Here is a 23,422-nt window from a genome sequence, read left to right on the forward strand (position 1 = left end):
ACAGGACAAAAAAAAAAAAAAAAATATATATATATATATATATATATATATATATATATATATATATATATATATATATATATATATATATATATATATATGTATATATATATATATATATATATAAAATATATATTTCCAATGCCAACCTGTGTAATGTAGTGTATAAACTTTTAACCGAACACCTCACCCCCTAGTTTACATGTGTCAATTGAGTTTTTAGTAAGAACAAAATATCAATTTCCTTTATTTTTTATTTATTTTATTTTATTAAAAAAAAAAAAATTTTATGTAATTTTTTTTTTTTTTTTGAGAAGCTGGACAGGACAAAAAAAAAATAAAATATATATATATATATATATATATATATATATATATATATATATATATATATATATATATATATATATATGTATATATATATATATATATATATATATATATATATAAAATATATATTTCCAATGCCAACCTGGGTAATGTAGTGTATAAACTTTTAACCGAACACCTCACCCCCTAGTTTACATGTGTCAATTGAGTTTTTAGTAAGAACAAAATATCAATTTCCTTTATTTTTTATTTATTTTATTTTATTTAAAAAAAAAAAATTTTATGTAATTTTTTTTTTTTTTGAGAAGCTGGACAGGACAAAAAAAAAAAAAAAAAAAAAAAAAAATATATATATATATATATATATATATATTTCCAATGCCAACCTGGGTAATGTAGTGTATAAACTTTTAACCAAACACCTCACCTCCTAGTTTACATGTGTCAATTGAGTTTTTAGTAAGAACAAAATATCAATTTCCTTTATTTTTTTTATTATTTTTTTTATTTTTTTTTTATTAAATTTTTTTTAATTTTATGTAATTTTTTTTTTTTTTTTGAGAAGCTGGACAGGACAAAAAAAATAAAATATATATATATATATATATACATATATATATATATATAAAATATATATTTCCAATGCCAATCTGTGTAATGTAGTGTATAAACTTTTAACCAAACACCTCACCTCCTAGTTTACATGTCTCAATTGAGTTTTTAGTAAGAACAAAATATCAATTTCCTTTATTTTTTATTTATTTTATTTTATTAATTTTTTTTTAATTTTATGTAAAAAAATTTTTTTGAGAAGCTGGACAGGACAAAAAAAATAAATATATATATATATATATATATAAAATATATATTTCCAATGCCAACCTGTGTAATGTGTATAAACTTTTAACCAAACACCTCACCTCCTAGTTTACATGTGTCAATTGAGTTTTTAGTAAGAACAAAATATCAATTTCCTTGATTTTTATTTTTAAATTTTTATTTTTTATTTTTTGAGAATCTGGAGAGGACAAAAAAATGAAATAAATAAATATATAAATATATATTTCCAATGCCAACCTGTGTAATGTAGTGTATAAACTTTTAACCAAACACCCCACCTCCTAGTTTACATGTGTCAATTGAGTTTTTAGTAAGAAATTACTCCACCTGACATCCACTGTAATGATACCAAGTACAATAGCGTATCTAGTCGATACTACTATGATTACATTGATATTTTTTAGCATCACAAAATCTTTTTTCCTTTAAAAAAAAATTCATATTATGTTTATAAAGTCAGTAAATACGTCACATGAGGACTTTGAGTATGATCAATGCATGATCCTGTAACTACTTGGTATCGGATCCATACCTAAATGTGTGGTATCATCCAGACCTAAAGTAAAGTATCAAAGAAGAGAAGAATAAGTTATTATTACATTTTAACAGAAGTGTAGATACAGAAACAGAAATTAAGCAGATATTAACAGTAAATGAACAAGTATACCGACTCAGTGGCCTAGTGGTTAGAGTGTCCGCCCTGAGATCGGTAGGTTGTGAGTTCAAACCCCGGCCGAGTCATACCAAAGACTAGAAAAATGAGAGCCATTACCTCCCTGCTTGGCACTCAGCATCAAGGGTTGGAATTGGGGGTTAAATCACCAAAAATTATTCCCGGGCGCGGCCACCGCTGCTGCTCACTGCTCCTCTCACCTCCCAGGGGGTGGAACAAGGGTGATGGGTCAAATGCAGAGGACACATTTCACTATCACTACCATTGGTACTTTAAACTTAAAAGAATGTGCTTTTACTGCCATCTAGTGGCTACTAATAAGTATGCCTCGTGTAAAAGGAATAAAGCATCAATACAGTATTTTGTTTTCCCATTTTTTTCCTTCGGAATCATGTGGTTTTTGAGAGTAATGGTGGCAAATTCATAAACATCGGAAGGAAAGTGTTTATTGTTTGGGTTTCAATGTGAGGAATAAGAGAGATGACCTCATTGGAGGGAATTCATTAGAGGAAGCCTGGAGGGGGGCTAGGATACCACGGTTGGTCCCAGGAAAAATGTAAACCATGGCACACCGGAGGGAGGGAGTGGGGGGGGGGCAGGAAAGGGTGGGCTCTTCCTGTTTGGGGAGCTCCCTAGACAGTGTCTGCCCTCAGCGCTCTTATTCCTGCTGGCTCCCAAACACAACGGTGTGGGTCAAGTGGGTCCAGATTGAGGTAATGACCTCGCCAATCCAAGACCCCACCCACCATATTGTGAATCATCTTCATCGGGCGTCCTCCACGTGCAGACCACAAAGTGTTTGCCAGCTGTGGAAACAATAGCATGACTCCACTTAGCCTCTCTGGGTTGGTTCTGAAGTCCACTTCACCACACGGGGGTGCAGGGGTTTTATTTATTTTTATTATTTTAAATGTTTTTAAATTTTTACTATATCAGCATTAATACTTAATTTTAGTTGTTTTTTTTTACAATGTGGGTGGATATTGTATATTTTTTTAAATTGTCAATAAATATTTTAGTTAGATTTGTTTGTATTAAAATGTTAAGTTAATTAAAATTTTTTTAAGTATTTTATTTTTATTTTTTTATTTTTACTATATCAGCATTAATTCTTCATTTTAGTCTTTTTTTTACTATGTGGGTGGATATTGTATATATTTTTAAATTGTCGACATACTTATTGAAACTTCATAATTCATTTAAATATTAAAAATAAATATTTTAGTTAGATTTTTTTGTATTAAAAGGTTACGTTAATTTACATTTTTTAAGTATTTGTTTTTTATTTTTACTATATCAGCATTAATTCTTAATTTTAGTGTTTTTTTTACAATGTGGGTGGATATTGTATATTTTTTTAAATTGTTGACATACTTATTGAAACTACATAATTCATTTAAATATTCAAAAAATATATTTTAGTTAGACTTTTTTTTATTAAAATACATAATTCATTTAAATATTAAAAATAAATATTTTAGTTAGATTTTTTTTTTAAAGTAAAATGTTACATAATTATTATTTTTTTAGTTTAAATTGCTTAAGTATTTTTTTAATTTTTACTATATCAGCATTAATTCTTCATTTTAAGTTGGTTTTTTTTACAATGTGGGTGGATATTGTATTTTTTTTTAAATTGTCGACATACTTATTGAAACTACATAATTCATTTAAATATTCAAAAAATATATTTTAGTTAGATTTTTTAAATTAAAATGTTACATTAATTTAAATGTTTTAAGTGTTTTTTTTATTTTCAATATATCAGCATTATTTCTTCATTTTAGTGGGGTTTTTTTACAATGTGGGTGGATATTGTATATATTTTTAAATTGTCGACATACTTATTGAAACTTCATAATTCATTTAAATATTAAAAATAAATATTTTAGTTAGATTTTTTTGTATTAAAAGGTTACATTAATTTAAATTTTTTAAGTATTTGTTTTTTATTTTTACTATATCAGCATTAATTCTTAATTTTAGTGGGTTTTTTTACTATGTGGGTGGATATTGTATATATTTTTTAATTGTCGACATACTTAGTGAAACTACATAATTCATTTAAATATTCAAAAAAAATATTTTAGTTAGATTTTTTTTAATTAAAATGTTACATTAATTTAAATGTTTTAAGTATTTTTTTATTTTTAATATATCAGCATTATTTCTTCATTTTAGTTTTTTTTTTACAATGTGGGTGGATATTGTATATTTTTTTTAAATTGTCAACATATTTATTAAAACTACATAATTCATTTAAATATTAAAAATAAACATTTTAGTTAGATTTTTTATTAAAATGTTACATTAATTTAAATTGTTTAAGTATTTTTTTAATTTTTACTATATCAGCATTAATTCTTCATTTTAGTTTTTTTTTACAATGTGGGTGGATATTGTATATATTTTTTAAACTGTCAACATATTTATTAAAACTACATAATTCATTTAAATATTAAAAATAAATATTTTAGTTAGATTTTTTTTAATTAAAATGTTACATTAATTTAAATTTTTTAAGTATTTTTTTATTTGTACTATATCAGCATTAATTCTTCACTTTAGTTTTTTTTTTACAATGTGGGTGGATACTGTATATTTTTTTAAATTGTCAACGTATTTATTGACACTACATAATTCATTAAAATATTACAAATAAATATTTAGTTAGATTTTTTTAATTAAAATGTTACATTAATTTAAATTTTTAAAGTATTTTTTTTTTTTTTTTACTATATCAGCATTAATTCTTCATTTTAGTTGGGTTTTTTTTACAATGTGGGTGAATACTGTATATTTTTTTAAATTGTCAACGTATTTATTGAAACTACATAATTCATTTAAATATTAAAAATAAATATTTTAGCTAGATTTTTTAAATTAAAATGTTACATTAATTTACATTTTTTAAGTATTTTTTTTATTTTTACTATGTCAGCATTAATTCTTCATTTTAGTTTTTTTTACAATGTGGGTGGATATTGTATATATTTTTTAAACTGTCAACATATTTATTAAAACTACATAATTCATTTAAATATTAAAAATAAATATTTTAGTTAGATTTTTTTAAATTAAAATGTTACATTAATTTAAATTTTTTAAGTATTTTTTTTATTTGTACTATATCAGCATTAATTCTTCATTTTAGTTTTTTTTACAATGTGGGTGGATACTGTATATTTTTTTAAATTGTCAACGTATTTATTGACACTACATAATTCATTAAAATATTACAAATAAATATTTAGTTAGATTTTTTTAATTAAAATGTTACATTAATTTAAATGTTTAAAGTATTTTTTATTTTTTTTTACTATATCAGCATTAATTCTTCATTTTAGTTTTTTTTTTACAATGTGGGTGAATACTGTATATTTTTTTTAATTGTCAACGTATTTATTGAAACTACATGATTCATTTAAATATTAAAAATAAATATTTTAGCTAGATTTTTAAAATTAAAATGTTACATTAATTTACATTTAAGTATTTTTTTTATTTGTACTATATCAGCATTAATTCTTCATTTTAGTTTTTTTTACAATGTGGGTGGATATTGTATATTTTTTTTAAACTGTCAACATATTTATTAAAACTACATAATTCATTTAAATATTAAAAATAAATATTTTAGTTAAATTTTTTTAATTAAAATGTTACATTAATTTAAATTGTTTAAGTATTTTTTTTATTTTTACTATATCAGCATTATTTCTTCATTTTAGTTTGTTTTTTTTACAATGTGGGTGAATACTGTATATTTTTTTAAATTGTCAACGTATTTATTGAAACTACATCATTCATTTAAATATTAAAAATAAATATTTTAGCTAGATTTTTTAAATTAAAATGTTACATTAATTTAAATGTTTTAAGTATTTTTTTTATTTTTACTATATCAGCATTAATTCTTAATTTTAGTGTTTTTTTTTACAATGTGGGTGGATATTGTATATTTTTTTAAATTGTTGACATATTTATTGAAACTACATAATTCATTTAAGTATAAAAAAAAAACATTTTAGTTAGACTTTTTTTATTAAAATGTTACATGAGTTTAAATTGCTTAAGTATTTTTTTTAATTTTTACTATATCAGCATTAATTCTTCATTTTAGTTTTTTTTTTCAATGTGGGTGGATACTGTATATTTTTTTAAATTGTCAACGTATTTATTGAAACTACATAATTCATTTAAATATTAAAAAATAAATATTTTAGCTAGATTTTTTTAATTAAAATGTTACATTAATTTAAATGTTTTAAGTATTTTTTTTATTTTTACTATATCAGCATTAATTCTTCATTTTAGTTTTTTTTACAATGTGGGTGGATATTGTATATATTTTTTAAACTGTCAACATATTTATTAAAACTACATAATTCCTTTAAATATTAAAAATAAATATTTTACTTAGATTTTTTTAATTAAAATGTTACATTAATTTAAATTTTTTAAGTATTTTTTTAATTTTCACTATATCAGCATTAATTCTTCATTTTAGTTTTTTTTTACAATGTGGGTGGATACTGTATTTTTTTTAAATTGTCGACATACTTATTGAAACTACATAATTAATTTAAATATAAAAAAAAAACATTTTAGTTAGACTTTTTTTATTAAAATGTTACATGAGTTTAAATTGCTTAAGTATTTTTTTTATTTTTACTATATCAGCATTATTTCTTCATTTTAGTTGTTTTTTTTTTACAATGTGGGTGAATACTGTATATTTTTTTAAATTGTCAACGTATTTATTGAAACTACATAATTCATTTAAATATTAAAAATAAATATTTTACTTAGATTTTTTTATCAAAATGTTACATTAATTTAAATTGTTTAAGTTTTTTTTTTAATTTTTACTATATCAGCATAATTTCTTCATTTAAGTTTTTTTTTTACAATGTGGGTGAATACTGTATATTTTTTTAAATTGTCAACGTATTTATTGAAACTACATAATTCATTTAAATATTAAAAATAAATATTTTAGCTAGATTTTTTAAATTAAAATGTTACATTAATTTAAATTTTTTAAGTATTTTTTTTATTTTTACTATATCAGCATTAATTCTTCATTTTAGTTTTTTTTTACAATGTGGGTGGATATTGTATATTTTTTTAAATTGTCAACATATTTATCGAAACTACATAATTCAGGGTTTTTATTTTATTTGTATTTCTTTTACCTCAACCGGACCGTAGTTTGTGTGCCGGAGCAACAGATTTTGCATCCGGTTTCACTGTTGCTGCAACACCCAGCACTTAAGTTGCCAAAATCTCATAAATAATACAGTGGAGCACGCTTATGTTGACAACCTGTCCACTCATCAAGTCTGGTCCGGTTACCAGCGAGAAAGTCCGATGGCTCCGCTAATGTCGGCATGTGTATCGTAAGAAGTCGTCATTATCGCGTGAAACCACAACGTAACTACCATCTACTGGCACGTTGTGTAAATGGTAAATAAAAAGAGAATACAACAAATCCTTTTCAACTTATATTCAATTGAATAGACTGCAAAGACAAGATATTTCATGTTCACACTGAGAAACTTCTTTTTTTTGAATGTGTGCCAGGATGTCTTACGAAGTATTCTGAATGCCAGCCATAGGGGGCGCCACAAATGGCGATAAACTTGACAGGAATGAATTGATGAATGTTGTGTCTCCTTTCAGTGCCAGCGTGGTGGTGGGCGCCCCCAAGGCCAACACCAGGCAGAGCGGCATCGTGGAGGGCGGATCGGTCGCCTACTGCCCGTGGAGCCTCGGCCAATCAGATTGTCACACCATCGAGTTTGACGTGGAAGGTAAGCGACGTGCTCACTTTTAGACGCTAAGATCAAGAAGGAAATAGCGTGTTCTCTTGACTTCCAGTTCCATATTTAAAGCTCAAGTACTGATAAAAAATATTGCACTTTATTATTCAAAGATCAGCGGAAGACGAAGAAAACTACAGGAAAAAACGCCACATGCTTTCTTTCTGTTTAATACAAACGCTGGCATGGAAGCAGGAGTTGACAACATTCAGACGTAGTCTCACATCCCATTCAAAGACAATTAAACATCAATCAGTCAAGCTTTGTTGCAGACTCCAACGTCCAAGTAGACATGCAATCACACAGTACATAGAACAATGTGGGTGGATATTATATATATTTTTTAATTGTCAACATATTTATTGAAACTACATAATTCATTTAAATATTAAAAATAGACATTTTAGTTAGATTTTTTTTTTTTTAATTAAAATGTTACATTAATTAAAATGTTGTCAGTATTTTTTTTTAATTATTTTTTATTTTTACTATATCAGCATTAATTCTTAATTTTAGTTTTTTTAAATTTTTACAATGTGGGTGGATACTGTATTTTTTTTTAAATTGTCAACATATTTATTTAAACTACATAATTCATATAAATATGAAAAATAAATATTTTAGTTAGATTTTGTTTGTATTAAAAGGTTACGTTAATTTAAATTTTTTAAGCATTTGTTTTTTATTTTTACTATATCAGCATTAATTCTTCATTTTAGTGTTTTTTTTACAATGTGGGTGGATATTGTATATTTTTTTAAATTGTCGACATACTTATTGAAACTACATAATTCATTTAAATATTAAAAAATATATTTTAGTTAGACTTTTTTTAATTAAAATGTTACATGAGTTTAAATTGCTTAAGTATTTTTTTAATTTTTACTATATCAGCATTAATTCTTCATTTTAGTTTTTTTTTTACAATGTGGGTGGATACTGTATATTTTTTTAAATTGTCAACGTATTTATTGAAACTACCTAATTCATTTAAATATTAAAAATAGATATTTTAGTTAGATTTTTTTTTAATTAAAATGTTACATTAATTAAAATTTTGAAAGTATTTTTTTATTATTTTTAATTTGTACTATATCAGAATTAATTCTTCATTTTAGTTTTTTTTTACAATGTGGGTGGATACTGTATATTTTTTTTAAATTGTCAACATATTTATTGAAACTACATAATTCATTTAAATATTAAAAATAAATATTTTAGTTAGATTTTTTTTTAATGAAAATATTACATTCATTTAAATTTTTAAAGTATTTAAAACATTTTTTTAGTTTTTACTGTATCAGCATTCTTTATTTTAGTTTTTTTTTTTACAATGTGGGTGGATATTGTATTTTTTTTTAAAATTGTCAATAGAGATGTCCGATAAATGCTTTAAAATGTAATATCGGAAATTATCAGTATCGTTTTTTTTTTATTATCGGTATGGTTTTTATTTTTTTAATTTTTTTTTAAATCAACATAAAAACACAAGATACACTTACCATTAGTCCACCAACCCAAAAAACCTCCCTCCCCCATTTACACTCATTCACACAAAAGGGTTGTTTCTTTCTGTTATTAATATTCTGGTAGGTTCCTACATTATATATCAATATAGATCAATACAGTCTGCAGGGATACAGTCCGTAAGCACACATGATTGTGCGTGCTGCTGGTCCACTAATAGTACTAACCTTTAACAGTTAATTTTACTCATTTTCATTCATTACTAGTTTCTATGTAACTGTTTTTATATTGTTTTATTTTCTTTTTATTCAAGAAAATGTTTTTAATTCATTTATCTTATTTTATTTTATTAATAAAAAAAAAGGCCTTATCTTCACCATACCTGGTTGTCCAAATTAGGCATAATAATGTGTTAATTCCACGACTGTATATATCAGTATCGGTTGATATCGGTATCGGTAATTAAAGAGTTGGACAATATCGGAATATCGGATATCGGCAAAAAGCCATTATCGTACATCCCTAATTGTCAACACATTTACTGAAACTACATAATTTATTTAAATATTAAAAATAAATATTTTAGTTGGATTTTTTTATTTATTAAAATGTTACATTAATTAATTTTTTTTAAGTATTTCTTTTATTTTTTACTATATCAGCATTAATTCTTCATTTTATTTTTTTTACAATGTGGGTGGATATTGTATATTTTTTTAAATTGTCTACATCTTTATTGAAACTACATAATTCATTTAAATATTAAAAAGTAAAAAAAAAAATATATATATTTTTTTTTTTTCTTTCTTTTTTTAAATTATTTTAAACAACATTAAAAAAACACAAGATACACTTACCATTAGTGCATCAACCCAAGAAAACCCTCCATCCCCCATTTACACTCATCCACACTCATTCACACAAAAGGGGCTGTCTCTTTCTGTTATTAAAAACTTCTGGTTCCTACAATATAGAATAATACAGTCTGCAAGGGATGCAGTCTTTAAAGCACACATGATTGTGCGTGCTGCTGGTCCACTAACATTTTCATAAATTACTATTTTTATGTACCGTATTTTTTGAGAGTATAAGTCGCACCTGCCGAAAATGCATAATAAAGAAGGAAAAAAACATATATAAATCGCAAACTATGAAAAAAACTACGACTTATAGTCCGAAAAATACGGTAATTGTTTTTATATTGTTTTACTTTCTTTTCTATCCAAGAAAAAGTATTTTTTATTTTATTTTATTTTTATTTTATTTTATTTTAAATAAATATTTTAGTTGGATTATTTTATTTATTAAAATGTTACATTAGTTTGAATGTTTTAAGTATATTTTTTTTTATTTTTTTATTTTTACTATACCAGCATTAATTCTTCATTTTAGTTTTTTTTACAATGTGGGCGAATATTGTATATTTTTTTGATATTGTCAACATATTTATTGAAACTACATCATTAATTTAAATATTAATAATAAATATTTTACTCAGATTTGTTTTAATTAAAATGTTACATGAATTAAAAAATTATAAGTGTTTTTTTTTATTTTTACTATATCAGCATTAATTCTTCATTTTATTTAAAATTTTTACTATACCAGAATTAATTCTTCATTTTAGTTTTTTTTACAATGTGGGCAGATATTGTATATTTTTTTGAAATTGTCAACATATTTATTGAAACTACATAATTCTTTTAAATATTAAAAATAAATATTTTAGTTAGATTTGTTTTAATTAAAATGTTACATGAATTAAAAAATTATAAGTGTTTTTTTTATTTTTACTATATCAGCATTAATTCTTCATTTTATTAAAATTTTTTACTATACCAGAATTAATTCTTCATTTTAGTTTTTTTTACAATGTGGGCAGATATTGTGTATTTTTTTGAAATTGTCAACATATTTATTGAAACTACATAATTAATTTAAATATTAAAAATAAATATTTTAGTTAGATTTGTTTTAATTAAAATGTTACATGAATTAAAAAAGTATAAGTGTTTTTTTTAATTTTTACTATATCAGCATTAATTCTTCATTTTTATTAAAAATTTTTACTATACCAGCATTAATTCTTCATTTTAGTTTTTTTTACAATGTGGGAGGATATTGGTTTTTTTTTTTTAAATTGTCAACATATTTATTGAAACTACATAATTCTTTTAAATATTAAAAATAAATATTTTAGTTAGATTTGTTTTAATTAAAATGTTACATGAATTAAAAAATTATAAGTGTTTTTTTTATTTTTACTATATCAGCATTAATTCTTCATTTTATTTACAATTTTTAGTATACCAGCATTAATTCTTCATTTTAGTTTTTTTTACATTGTGGGCGGATATTGTATATTTTTTTGAAATTGTCAACATATTTATTGAAACTACATCATTAATTTAAATATTAAAAATAAATATTTTAGTTAGATTTGTTTTAATTAAAATGTTACATGAATTAAAAAATTATAAGTGTTTATTTTTTATTTTTACTATATCAGCATTAATTCTTCATTTTATTTAAAATTTTTACTATACCAGCATTAATTCTTCATTTTAGTTTTTTTTCACAATGTGGGCGGATATTGTATATTTTTTTTGAAATTGTCAACATATTTATTGAAACTACATCATTAATTTAAATATTAAAAATAAATATTTTAGTTAGATTTGTTTTAATTAAAATGTTACATGAATTAAAAAATTATAAGTGTTTTTTTATTTTTACTATATCAGCATTAATTCTTCATTTTATTAAAATTTTTTACTATACCAGCATTAATTCTTCATTTTAGTTTTTTTTTACAATGTGGGCGGATATTGTATATTTTTTTGAAATTGTCAACATATTTATTGAAACTACATCATTAATTTAAATATTAAAAATACATATTTTAGTTAAATTTGTTTTAATTAAAATGTTACATGAATTAAAAAATTATAAGTGTTTTTTTTATTTTTACTATATCAGCATGAATTCTTCATTTTATTTAAAATTTTTATTATATCAGCATTAATTCTTCATTTTAGTTTTTTTTTACAATGAGGGCGGATATTGTATATTTTTTTGAAATTGTCAACATATTTATTGAAACTACATCATTAATTTAAATATTAAAAATAAATACTTTAGTTAGATTTGTTTTAATTAAAATGTTACATGAATTAAAAAATTATAAGTGTTTTTTTTTATTTTTACTATATCAGCATTAATTCTTCATTTTATTTAAAATTTTTACTATACCAGCATTAATTCTTCATTTTAGTTTTTTTTACAATGTGGGAGGATATTGTATATTTTTTTTAAATTGTCAACATATTTATTGAAACTACATAATTCTTTTAAATATTAAAAATAAATATTTTAGTTAGATTTGTTTTAATTAAAATGTTACATGAATTAAAAAATTATAAGTGTTTTTTTTTATTTTTACTATATCAGCATTAATTCTTCATTTTATTTAAAATTTTTACCATACCAGCATTAATTCTTCATTTTAGTTTTTTTTACAATGTGGGCGGATATTGTATATTTTTTTGAAATTGTCAACATATTAATTGAAACTACATAATTAATTTAAATATTAAAAATAAATATTTTAGTTAGATTTGTTTTAATTAAAATGTTACATTAATTAGAAAATTATAAGTGTTTTTTTTATTTTTACTATATCAGCATTATAGTAATTTTTTATAACATTTTTACTATACCAGCATTAATTCTTCATTTTAGTTTTTTTTTACAATGTGGGAGGATATTGTATATATTTTTAAATTGTCAACATATTTATTGAAACTACATAATTCTTTTAAATATTAAAAATAAATATTTTAGTTAGATTTGTTTTAATTAAAATGTTACATTAATTAAAACATTTTAAGTGTTTTTTTATTTTTACTATATCAGCATGAATTCTTCATTTTTTTTACAATGTGGGTGGATATTGTATATTTTTTTGGAAATTGTCAACATATTTATTGAAACTACATCATTAATTTAAATATTGAAAATAAATATTTTAGTTAGATTTGTTTTAATTAAAATGTTACATTAATTAAAACATTTTAAGTGTTTATTTTTATTTTTTACTATATCAGCATTAATTCTTCATTTTATTTAAAATTTTTACTATACCAGCATTAATTCTTCATTTTAGTTTTTTTTACAATGTGGGCGGATATTGTATATTTTTTTGAAATTGTCAACATATTTATTGAAACTACATAATTCTTTTAAATATTAAAAATAAATATTTTAGTTAGATTTGTTTTAATTAAAATGTTACATGAATTAAAAAATTATAAGTGTTTTTTTTATTTTTACTATATCAGCATTAATTCTTCATTTTATTTAAAATTTTTACCATACCAGCATTAATTCTTCATTTTAGTTTTCTTTACAATGTGGGCGGATATTGTATATTTTTTTGAAATTGTCAACATATTAATTGAAACTACATAATTAATTTAAATATTAAAAATAAATATTTTAGTTAGATTTGTTTTAATTAAAATGTTACATGAATTAAAAAATTATAAGTGTTTTTTTTATTTTTACTATATCAGCATTAATTCTTCATTTTATTTAAAATTTTTACTATACCAGCATTAATTCTTCATTTTAGTTTTTTTTTACAATGTGGGAGGATATTGTATATTTTTTGGAAATTGTCAACATATTTATTGAAACTACATCATTAATTTAAATATTAAAAATAAATATTTTAGTTAGATTTGTTTTAATTAAAATGTTACATGAATTAAAAAATTATAAGTGTTTTTCTTATTTTTACTATATCAACATTAATTCTTCATTTTATTTAAATTTTTTACTATACCAGCATTAATTCTTCATTTTAGTTTTTTTTACAATGTGGGCGGATATTGTATATTTTTTTGAAATTGTCAACATATTTATTGAAACTACATAATTCTTTTAAATATTAAAAATAAATATTTTACTTAGATTTGTTTTAATTAAAATGTTACATGAATTAAAAAATTATAAGTGTTTTTTTTATTTTTACTATATCAGCATTAATTCTTCATTTTATTTACAATTTTTACTATACCAGCATTAATTCTTCATTTTAGTTTTTTTTACAATGTGGGAGGATATTGTATATTTTTTTTAAATTGTCAACATATTTATTGAAACTACATAATTCTTTTAAATATTAAAAATAAATATTTTAGTTAGATTTGTTTTAATTAAAATGTTACATGAATTAAAAAATTATAAGTGTTTTTTTTATTTTTACTATATCAGCATTAATTCTTAATTTTATTTAAAATTTTTACTATACCAGCATTAATTCTTCATTTTAGTGTTTTTTACAATGTGGGAGGATATTGTATATTTTTTTTAAATTGTCAACATATTTATTGAAACTACATCATTAATTTAAATATTAAAAATAAATATTTTAGTTATAATTTTTTAATTCATGTAACATTTTAATTAAAACAAATCTAACTAAAATATTTATTTTTAATATTTAAAAGAATTATGTAGTTTCAATAAATATGTTGACAATTTAAAAAAAATATACAATATCCTCCCACATTGTAAAAAAAACTAAAATGAAGAATTAATGCTGGTATAGTAAAAATTGTAAATAAAATGAAGAATTAATGCTGATATAGTAAAAATAAAAAAAACACTTATAATTTTTTAATTCATGTAACATTTTAATTAAAACAAATCTAAGTGTTTTTTTTATTTTTACTATATCAGCATTAATTCTTCATTTTATTTAAAATTTTTACTATACCAGCATTAATTCTTCATTTTAGTTTTTTTTTACAATGTGGGCGGATATTGTATATTTTTTTGGAAATTGTCAACATATTTATTGAAACTACATCATTAATTTAAATATTGAAAATAAATATTTTAGTTAGATTTGTTTTAATTAAAATGTTACATGAATTAAAAAATTATAAGTGTTTTTTTTATTTTTACTATATCAGCATTAATTCTTCATTTTATTTAAATTTTTTACTAAACCAGCATTAATTCTTCATTTTAGTTTTTTTTTACAATGTGGGCGGATATTGTATATTTTTTTGAAATTGTCAACATATTTATTGAAACTACATCATTAATTTAAATATTAAAAATAAATATTTTAGTTAGATTTGTTTTAATTAAAATGTTACATGAATTAAAAAATTATAAGTGTTTTTTTTATTTTTACTATATCAGCATTAATTCTTCATTTTATTTAAATTTTTTACTAAACCAGCATTAATTCTTCATTTTAGTTTTTTTTTACAATGTGGGCGGATATTGTATATTTTTTTGAAATTGTCAACATATTTATTGAAACTACATCATTAATTTAAATATTAAAAATAAATATTTTAGTTAGATTTGTTTTAATTAAAATGTTACATGAATTAAAAAATTATAAGTGTTTATTTTTTATTTTTACTATATCAGCATTAATTCTTCATTTTATTTAAAATTTTTACTATACCAGCATTAATTCTTCATTTTAGTTTTTTTTTACAATGTGGGCGGATATTTTATATTTTTTGGAAATTGTCAACATATTTATTGAAACTACATCATTAATTTAAATATTAAAAATAAATATTTTAGTTAGATTTGTTTTAATTAAAATGTTACATGAATTAAAAAATTCTAAGTGTTTTTTTTATTTTTACTATATCAGCATTAATCCTTCATTTTATTTAAAATTTTTACTATACCAGCATTAATTCTTCATTTTATTTTTTTTTACAATGTGGGAGGATATTGTATATTTTTTTGAAATTGTCAACATATTTATTGAAACTACATCATTAATTTAAATATTAAAAATAAATATTTTAGTTAGATTTGTTTTAATTAAAATGTTACATGAATTAAAAAATTATAAGTGTTTTTTTTATTTTTACTATATCAGCATTAATTCTTCATTTTATTTAAAATTTTTACTATACCAGCATTAATTCTTCATTTTAGTTTTTTTTTACAATGTGGGCGGATATTGTATATTTTTTTTAAATTGTCAACATATTTATTGAAACTACATAATTCTTTTAAATATTAAAAATAAATATTTTAGTTAGATTTGTTTTAATTAAAATGTTACATGAATTAAAAAATTATAAGTGTTTTTTTTACTGTATCAGCATTAATTCTTCATTTTATTTAAAATTTTTACTATACCAGCATTAATTCTTCATTTTAGTTTTTTTTACAATGTGGGAGGATATTGTATATTTTTTTTAAATTGTCAACATTTTTATTGAAACTACATAATTCTTTTAAATATTAAAAATAAATATTTTAGTTAGATTTGTTTTAATTAAAATGTTACATGAATTAAAAAATTATAAGTGTTTTTTTTTATTTTGACTATATCAGCATTAATTCTTCATTTTATTTAAAATTTTTACTATACCAGCATTAATTCTTCATTTTAGTTTTTTTTACAATGTGGGCGGATATTGTATATTTTTTTGAAATTGTCAACATATTTATTGAAACTACATCATTAATTTAAATATTAAAAATAAATATTTTAGTTATAATTTTTTAATTCATGTAACATTTTAATTAAAACAAATCTAACTAAAATATTTATTTTTAATATTTAAAAGAATTATGTAGTTTCAATAAATATGTTGACAATTTAAAAAAAATATACAATATCCTCCCACATTGTAAAAAAAACTAAAATGAAGAATTAATGCTGGTATAGTAAAAAATTTAAATAAAATGAAGAATTAATGCTGATATAGTAAAAATAAAAAAAACACTTATAATTTTTTAATTCATGTAACATTTTAATTAAAACAAATCTAACTAAAATATTTATTTTTAATATTTAAAAGAATTATGTAGTTTCAATAAATATGTTGACAATTTAAAAAAAATATGCAATATCCTCCCACATTGTAAAAAAAACTAAAATGAAGAATTAATGCTGGTATAGTAAAAATTGTAAATAAAATGAAGAATTAATGCTGATATAGTAAAAATAAAAAAAACACTTATAATTTTTTAATTCATGTAACATTTTAATCAAAACAAATCTAAGTGTTTTTTTTATTTTTACTATACCAGCATTAATTCTTCATTTTAGTTTTTTTTACAATGTGGGAGGATATTGTATATTTTTTTTAAATTGTCAACATATTTATTGAAACTACATCATTAATTTAAATATTAAAAATAAATATTTGAGTTAGATTTGTTTTAATTAAAATGTTACATGAATTAAAAAATTATAAGTGTTTTTTTTATTTTTACTATATCAGCATTAATTCTTCATTTTATTTAAAATTTTTACTATACCAGCATTAATTCTTCATTTTAGTTTTTTTTACAATGTGGGAGGATATTGTATATTTTTTTTAAATTGTCAACATATTTATTGAAACTACATAATTCTTTTAAATATTAAAAATAAATATTTTAGTTAGATTTGTTTTAATTAAAATGTTACATGAATTAAAAAATTATAAGTGTTTTTTTTATTTTTACTATATCAGCATTAATTCTTCATTTTATTTAAAATTTTTACCATACCAGCATTAATTCTTCATTTTAGTTTTTTTTACAATGTGGGCGGATATTGTATATTTTTTTGAAATTGTCAACATATTAATTGAAACTACATAATTAATTTAAATATTAAAAATAAATATTTTAGTTAGATTTGTTTTAATTAAAATGTTACATGAATTAAAAAATTATAAGTGTTTTTTTTATTTTTACTATATCAGCATTAATTCTTCATTTTATTTAAAATTTTTACTATACCAGCATTAATTCTTCATTTTAGTTTTTTTTACAATGTGGGCGGATATTGTATTTTTTTTTGAAATTGTCAACATATTTATTGAAACTACATCATTAATTTAAATATTAAAAATAAATATTTTAGTTAAATTTGTTTTAATTAAAATGTTACATGAATTAAAAAATTATAAGTGTTTTTTTTATTTTTACTATATCAGCATTAATTCTTCATTTTATTTAAAATTTTTACTATACCAGCATTAATTTTTCATTTTAGTTTTTTTTACAATGTGGGCGGATATTGTATTTTTTTTTGAAATTGTCAACATATTTATTGAAACTACATCATTAATTTAAATATTAAAAATAAATATTTTAGTTAGATTTGTTTTAATTAAAATGTTACATGAATTCAAAAATTATAAGTGTTTTTTTTATTTTTACTATATCAACATTAATTCTTCATTTTATTTAAATTTTTTACTATACCAGCATTAATTCTTCATTTTAGTTTTTTTTACAATGTGGGCGGATATTGTATATTTTTTTGAAATTGTCAACATATTTATTGAAACTACATCATTAATTTAAATATTAAAAATAAATATTTTAGTTATAATTTTTTAATTCATGTAACATTTTAATTAAAACAAATCTAACTAAAATATTTATTTTTAATATTTAAAAGAATTATGTAGTTTCAATAAATATGTTGACAATTTAAAAAAAATATACAATATCCTCCCACATTGTAAAAAAAACTAAAATGAAGAATTAATGCTGGTATAGTAAAAAATTTAAATAAAATGAAGAATTAATGCTGATATAGTAAAAATAAAAAAAACACTTATAATTTTTTAATTCATGTAACATTTTAATTAAAACAAATCTAACTAAAATATTTATTTTTAATATTTAAAAGAATTATGTAGTTTCAATAAATATGTTGACAATTTAAAAAAAATATACAATATCCTCCCACATTGTAAAAAAAACTAAAATGAAGAATTAATGCTGGTATAGTAAAAAAATTAAATAAAATGAAGAATTAATGCTGATATAGTCAAAATAAAAAAAACACTTATAATTTTTTAATTCATGTAACATTTTAATTAAAACAAATCTAACTAAAATATTTATTTTTAATATTTAAAAGAATTATGTAGTTTCAATAAATATGTTGACAATTTAAAAAAAATATACAATATCCTCCCACATTGTAAAAAAAACTAAAATGAAGAATTAATGCTGGTATAGTAAAAATTGTAAATAAAATGAAGAATTAATGCTGATATAGTAAAAATAAAAAAAACACTTATAATTTTTTAATTCATGTAACATTTTAATTAAAACAAATCTAAGTGTTTTTTTTATTTTTACTATACCAGCATTAATTCTTCATTTTAGTTTTTTTTACAATGTGGGCGGATATTGTATATTTTTTTTAAATTGTCAACATATTTATTGAAACTACATAATTCTTTTAAATATTAAAAATAAATATTTTAGTTAGATTTGTTTTAATTAAAATGTTACATTAATTAAAACATTTTAAGTGTTTTTTTTATATTTACTATATCCGCATTAATTCTTCATTTTACTTTAAATTTTTACTATATCAGCATTAATTCTTCATTTTTGGCCCCTGCTTAAATCTGCCTGAGGCAACTGAGGTCATTGTAGATTCCGTTGTGTTCATCTCTCCCAACAGCTGCACGAGTGCATGTTCCCCAGATGGTGAACGTGGCGGTATTTGGTCAACCCAACACTTAATAATAGTACTTTGCTGCCTTTGTGTAATCTCCGCAAGCCAGCGCCGCCTTTTCTTGTTTCCGCTCCTGTAGTCAGCAGCAGGTCTGGATCGGCCGTCACCGGACTGTTATCGCTTCCTGGACCAGGGACCAAGCCCTTTTTGTCCTGTTTGCCTAATTGGGTGTCGAGGAACACTTTTTGAAGGATGCTTCTTCAGTCCTTCCTCGGGGTGGGTGGCAGATAAGAGAGGGGGGGGGGGACCAACAAAGAGTGTTTGCATAACAGGTGAACAGGACACCGCCGGTCTTGACAAAAAGGCTCCAGGTGAGCTAAAGGTTGGCGTGGAATGAATGGACGACTGTCGGGGGTTGACAGAAGCCCCAGAAAGCTTTTTTTTTTAATTTAAAGACCACTCAGCAGACTTTATTCCAATAAATTCCAAATCAACACTTCTTTATTGGCCCCCGCCACGTTTGAACCGTTTTTTTATCTGCTGCGTCGGACATAATAATAATAATAATAATAATTAAAGCTGCAAGCAGCGTTGGTCGGGCCTGCGTGTTTGGCAGGTGCTAGTCCTAAGTGTCCCAATACTTTTGTCCAGTTTTAGTCCCAAGTGTCCCAATACTTTTGACAAGTTGTAGTCCTAAGTGTCCCAATACTTTTGTCCAGTGTAGGTGTCCCAATACGTGTGTCCAGTGGTAGTCCTAAGTGTCCCAATACTTTTGTTCAGTTTTCGTCATAAGTGTCCCAATACTTTTGTCTACTTTTAGTCCGAATTGTCCCAATACTTTTGTCTAGTGTACCTACCTTGTCTGCATAGTGTGGGCACGCTGGTGCTTCCTGCTTTTAAGCAGCCTTCTTGAAAAAACAGCAGCATCAGCGCAGCGGTTCTTTGAAGGGTCATAAAATCAAAACCGGAGCCGGGTATCAAAACTCTTTCGCTAACTTTCAATTAGAAGGGTTCAATTTCTCTCCTGTGTTAGTTTGAAGCCGAAACAACAAACGCGCTCAGAGGAGATAATGTTTGAAGAAAGGTGACCGGTTTTTACAAAAATGTTGTGTTGAAGGGGGAATAGCAAACTTCCTGTAGATTTTTGCTGGGGGTTGTCAATTTATGAAATGTAGGTCTAAGTGAGACCTACGGAGAGGTTTTTCTTTCATGTCTCTCCGACCTTCCCAGTGGGAGTTACAGGCAGTTTTGTCATTTTTTTTCTTCCGAGCAGCAGTTTTTTCTCTGTTTTATTCAAAAATTGCTCTAGAGCGCAATTTTGAGATTTGGGGTTAGGTTTTTTTTATTAGATCGCAATTTTTGCCAGTCCTGATGTGTGCGTTCAGTTTGGTGAGTTTTGAAGCGTGTTAAGGGGGTCAAATTACAGCTCAAAGAGGCAAAAGTAACTGTTTTTAGTACTTTTTTGTTTTGAAGGGGGAATTGCCAACTTCCTGTTGATTTCTGCCCGATGATATATAATTATGAAAACTAGGTCTAAGTCAGACCTACGTAGAGGTTTTTGTTTCATGTCTCTCCGATCTTCCTAGTGGGAGACATAGGCAGTCTAGTTTTTTTTTTTCCTAGGGGGCGCTAGAGCGCAATTTTGAGTTTTGTGGTTCGTTTTTTTTATTAAAAGACAATTTTCGCAGGTCCTGATGGGAGGGTCAAATATGGTGAGTTTTGAAGCATGTTAAGTGGGTCAAATTAGTGCTCAAAGAGGCGGCGGAATAATAAAGAATAAAACCTTACAAATTCAATAGGTCCTTATGTCCCATTGTATAAGGACTCCCTTTGGGAGTCCTTATACAATGGGCCATGCGGGCCCTAATAATAGATTTTATTTGTAAAAGCACTTTACATTGAGCAAACCACCTCAAAGTGCTATTAAATTTTTTTTTTAAATGCGTTTGGTTTCCGGTATGGGCTCTGCAGGGTTGGGTTGGGGCGGGCGGGGGCTGGCTTTGTTTGGCGGGGGGTGGGCTCGCGTGGCGTCACGTTAAAGTGGTCTGGTGTGGGTCACGGGCTGTGGCGGGGGGTGGCGGCCTCCTGGCCGTAGTTCCTGGTTGTCGGCCGCGTGGACTTGGGGGGATGTCCGGGCCCTCTACTCCTCCTACTTATAGCACACACATATATAAGACTTTGGGGATTGTCCTGCGGGGGGTTGAGGATGCCTCCAATGGGGCTCCAGTCCTCCTGTCTTGTCCCCTGCTCGTCCATCCCTCAATCTTAGCCGCATATTAGACACTTAGGATTTGGGGGGCTTGGCTTGGTTGGGACCCACCATGACCTTGATGTCCCCCAATTTTAATCGCATTATTAGTTCCCACAAGCATACATATCTCACCCACGCTACAGTACACACATCAATAGGGACTGGAGGTCGGCTGTAACGGCTGACCTCCTAATTTTAACTACACAGTAGACACTCTGGGGGCCTTGTACACATGCATGGGGGGATTGGGGTTCGGCGCACCCCTCATTGCCTCGTCGGCCGGCGGGGACTGCCGTCTGGTGGCCTGCCAGGCTTTTATTCATTTATTATTATTATTATTATTTTATTTTATTTTATTTCTTTTAAATGTATTTATTATTTTTATTTGTATTATTTACTTATTTTTATTTTATTTATTTAAAAAAATAAAATAAAAATAAAAACTAGAACAGAATTGAATTCTACTCCTAGAAGTAGAATTTTTTATTTTTTTAAATTATCTTTTTTTTTTTTTTTTTTAATACATTGTAGCACTTTGAGGTTGTTTGCTCAATGTAAAGTGCTTTTTACAAATAAAATATATTATTATTAAAAAGGCCCTGCGATGAGGTGGCGACTTGTCCAGGGTGCACACCGCCTTCCGCCCGAATGCAGCTTAGATAGGCTCCAGCGACCCCCTCAGACCCCCAAAGGGACAAGCGGTAGAAAATGGATGGATGGATGGATTTTAATTTAAAAAATATATATAACTAAGATATTTATTTTTAATATTTAAATGAATTATGTAGTTTCAATATTATTATTATAGATTCTGATACATCTAAAAAAAAAAAAAATCATTTTTTTAAAAAGAAGATTTTTTTTAAGCCCTTTTTAAAAGCATTCACAGTCTGTGGTGCCCTCAGGTGGTCAGGGAGAGAGTTCCAGCGTTCGGAGCAGAAAGCCCGGTCTCCCATTGTTCGGAGCTTTGTCCTCGGAGGTTGGAGGAGGCTAGCCTGTAGTGTGGAGGATTTGGGGGTGAGCAGTTCTTTGAGGTAGAGGGGGGCATTTCCATGGAAGCATGTTTTTTTTTTTTTTTTGTTTTTTGAAGAATTTACCTGAATGTGCATGAACTATTTCTGTTCAAAATAGTTTGAAATGTTAAATGTTTAAATATTAACTGTCAGTTTACTGTACTGGGCCGACTGTACTACTATATGAGTACCTATTGTCATGACTTGGTCCTGGGGTTTAGTTTTTCTGGGATGCAACGGAAAGTTGGCTCGGGCGAGACGGGAATGTAAGTACATTTTTTATTGAAACACTAGAACTACAAAAAAAAGAAGTAAACAAAAGGCGCGCACAATGGCGGAGAACAAACTATGAAACCAAACACTTGCACAAAGGCAAAAACTATGAACAACAAAAAACACTAACTGTGGCAATAATAAACAAAACTTACTTGGCATGGACAAAAAGGAGCAGCGTGAACGATGGACATGACAAAAGAGTCAGAAATGTGCAGAAGCATAAATGTGGAGAGATGTCACCAGAAAGACAAACTGACAACAATGAACTTAAATACT

The 23,422-nt window shown here is 24.0% G+C and overlaps 1 protein-coding gene across 1 annotated transcript in view; it reads left to right on the plus strand.

The window, feature by feature from the left end:
• itga5 (integrin, alpha 5 (fibronectin receptor, alpha polypeptide)) overlaps nt 1-23,422 on the plus strand; it is a 267,873-nt gene that overhangs the window by 47,241 nt on the left and 197,210 nt on the right. The window contains exon 2 of the mRNA XM_061925617.2: nt 7,529-7,659. Coding sequence (XP_061781601.1) covers nt 7,529-7,659 — 131 coding nt within the window. The remainder of the gene's footprint in view (nt 1-7,528; nt 7,660-23,422) is intronic.

This window comes from Nerophis lumbriciformis, linkage group LG01 (assembly GCF_033978685.3).
Source record: "Nerophis lumbriciformis linkage group LG01, RoL_Nlum_v2.1, whole genome shotgun sequence".
NCBI classification, from domain to species: Eukaryota; Metazoa; Chordata; class Actinopteri; order Syngnathiformes; family Syngnathidae; genus Nerophis; species Nerophis lumbriciformis.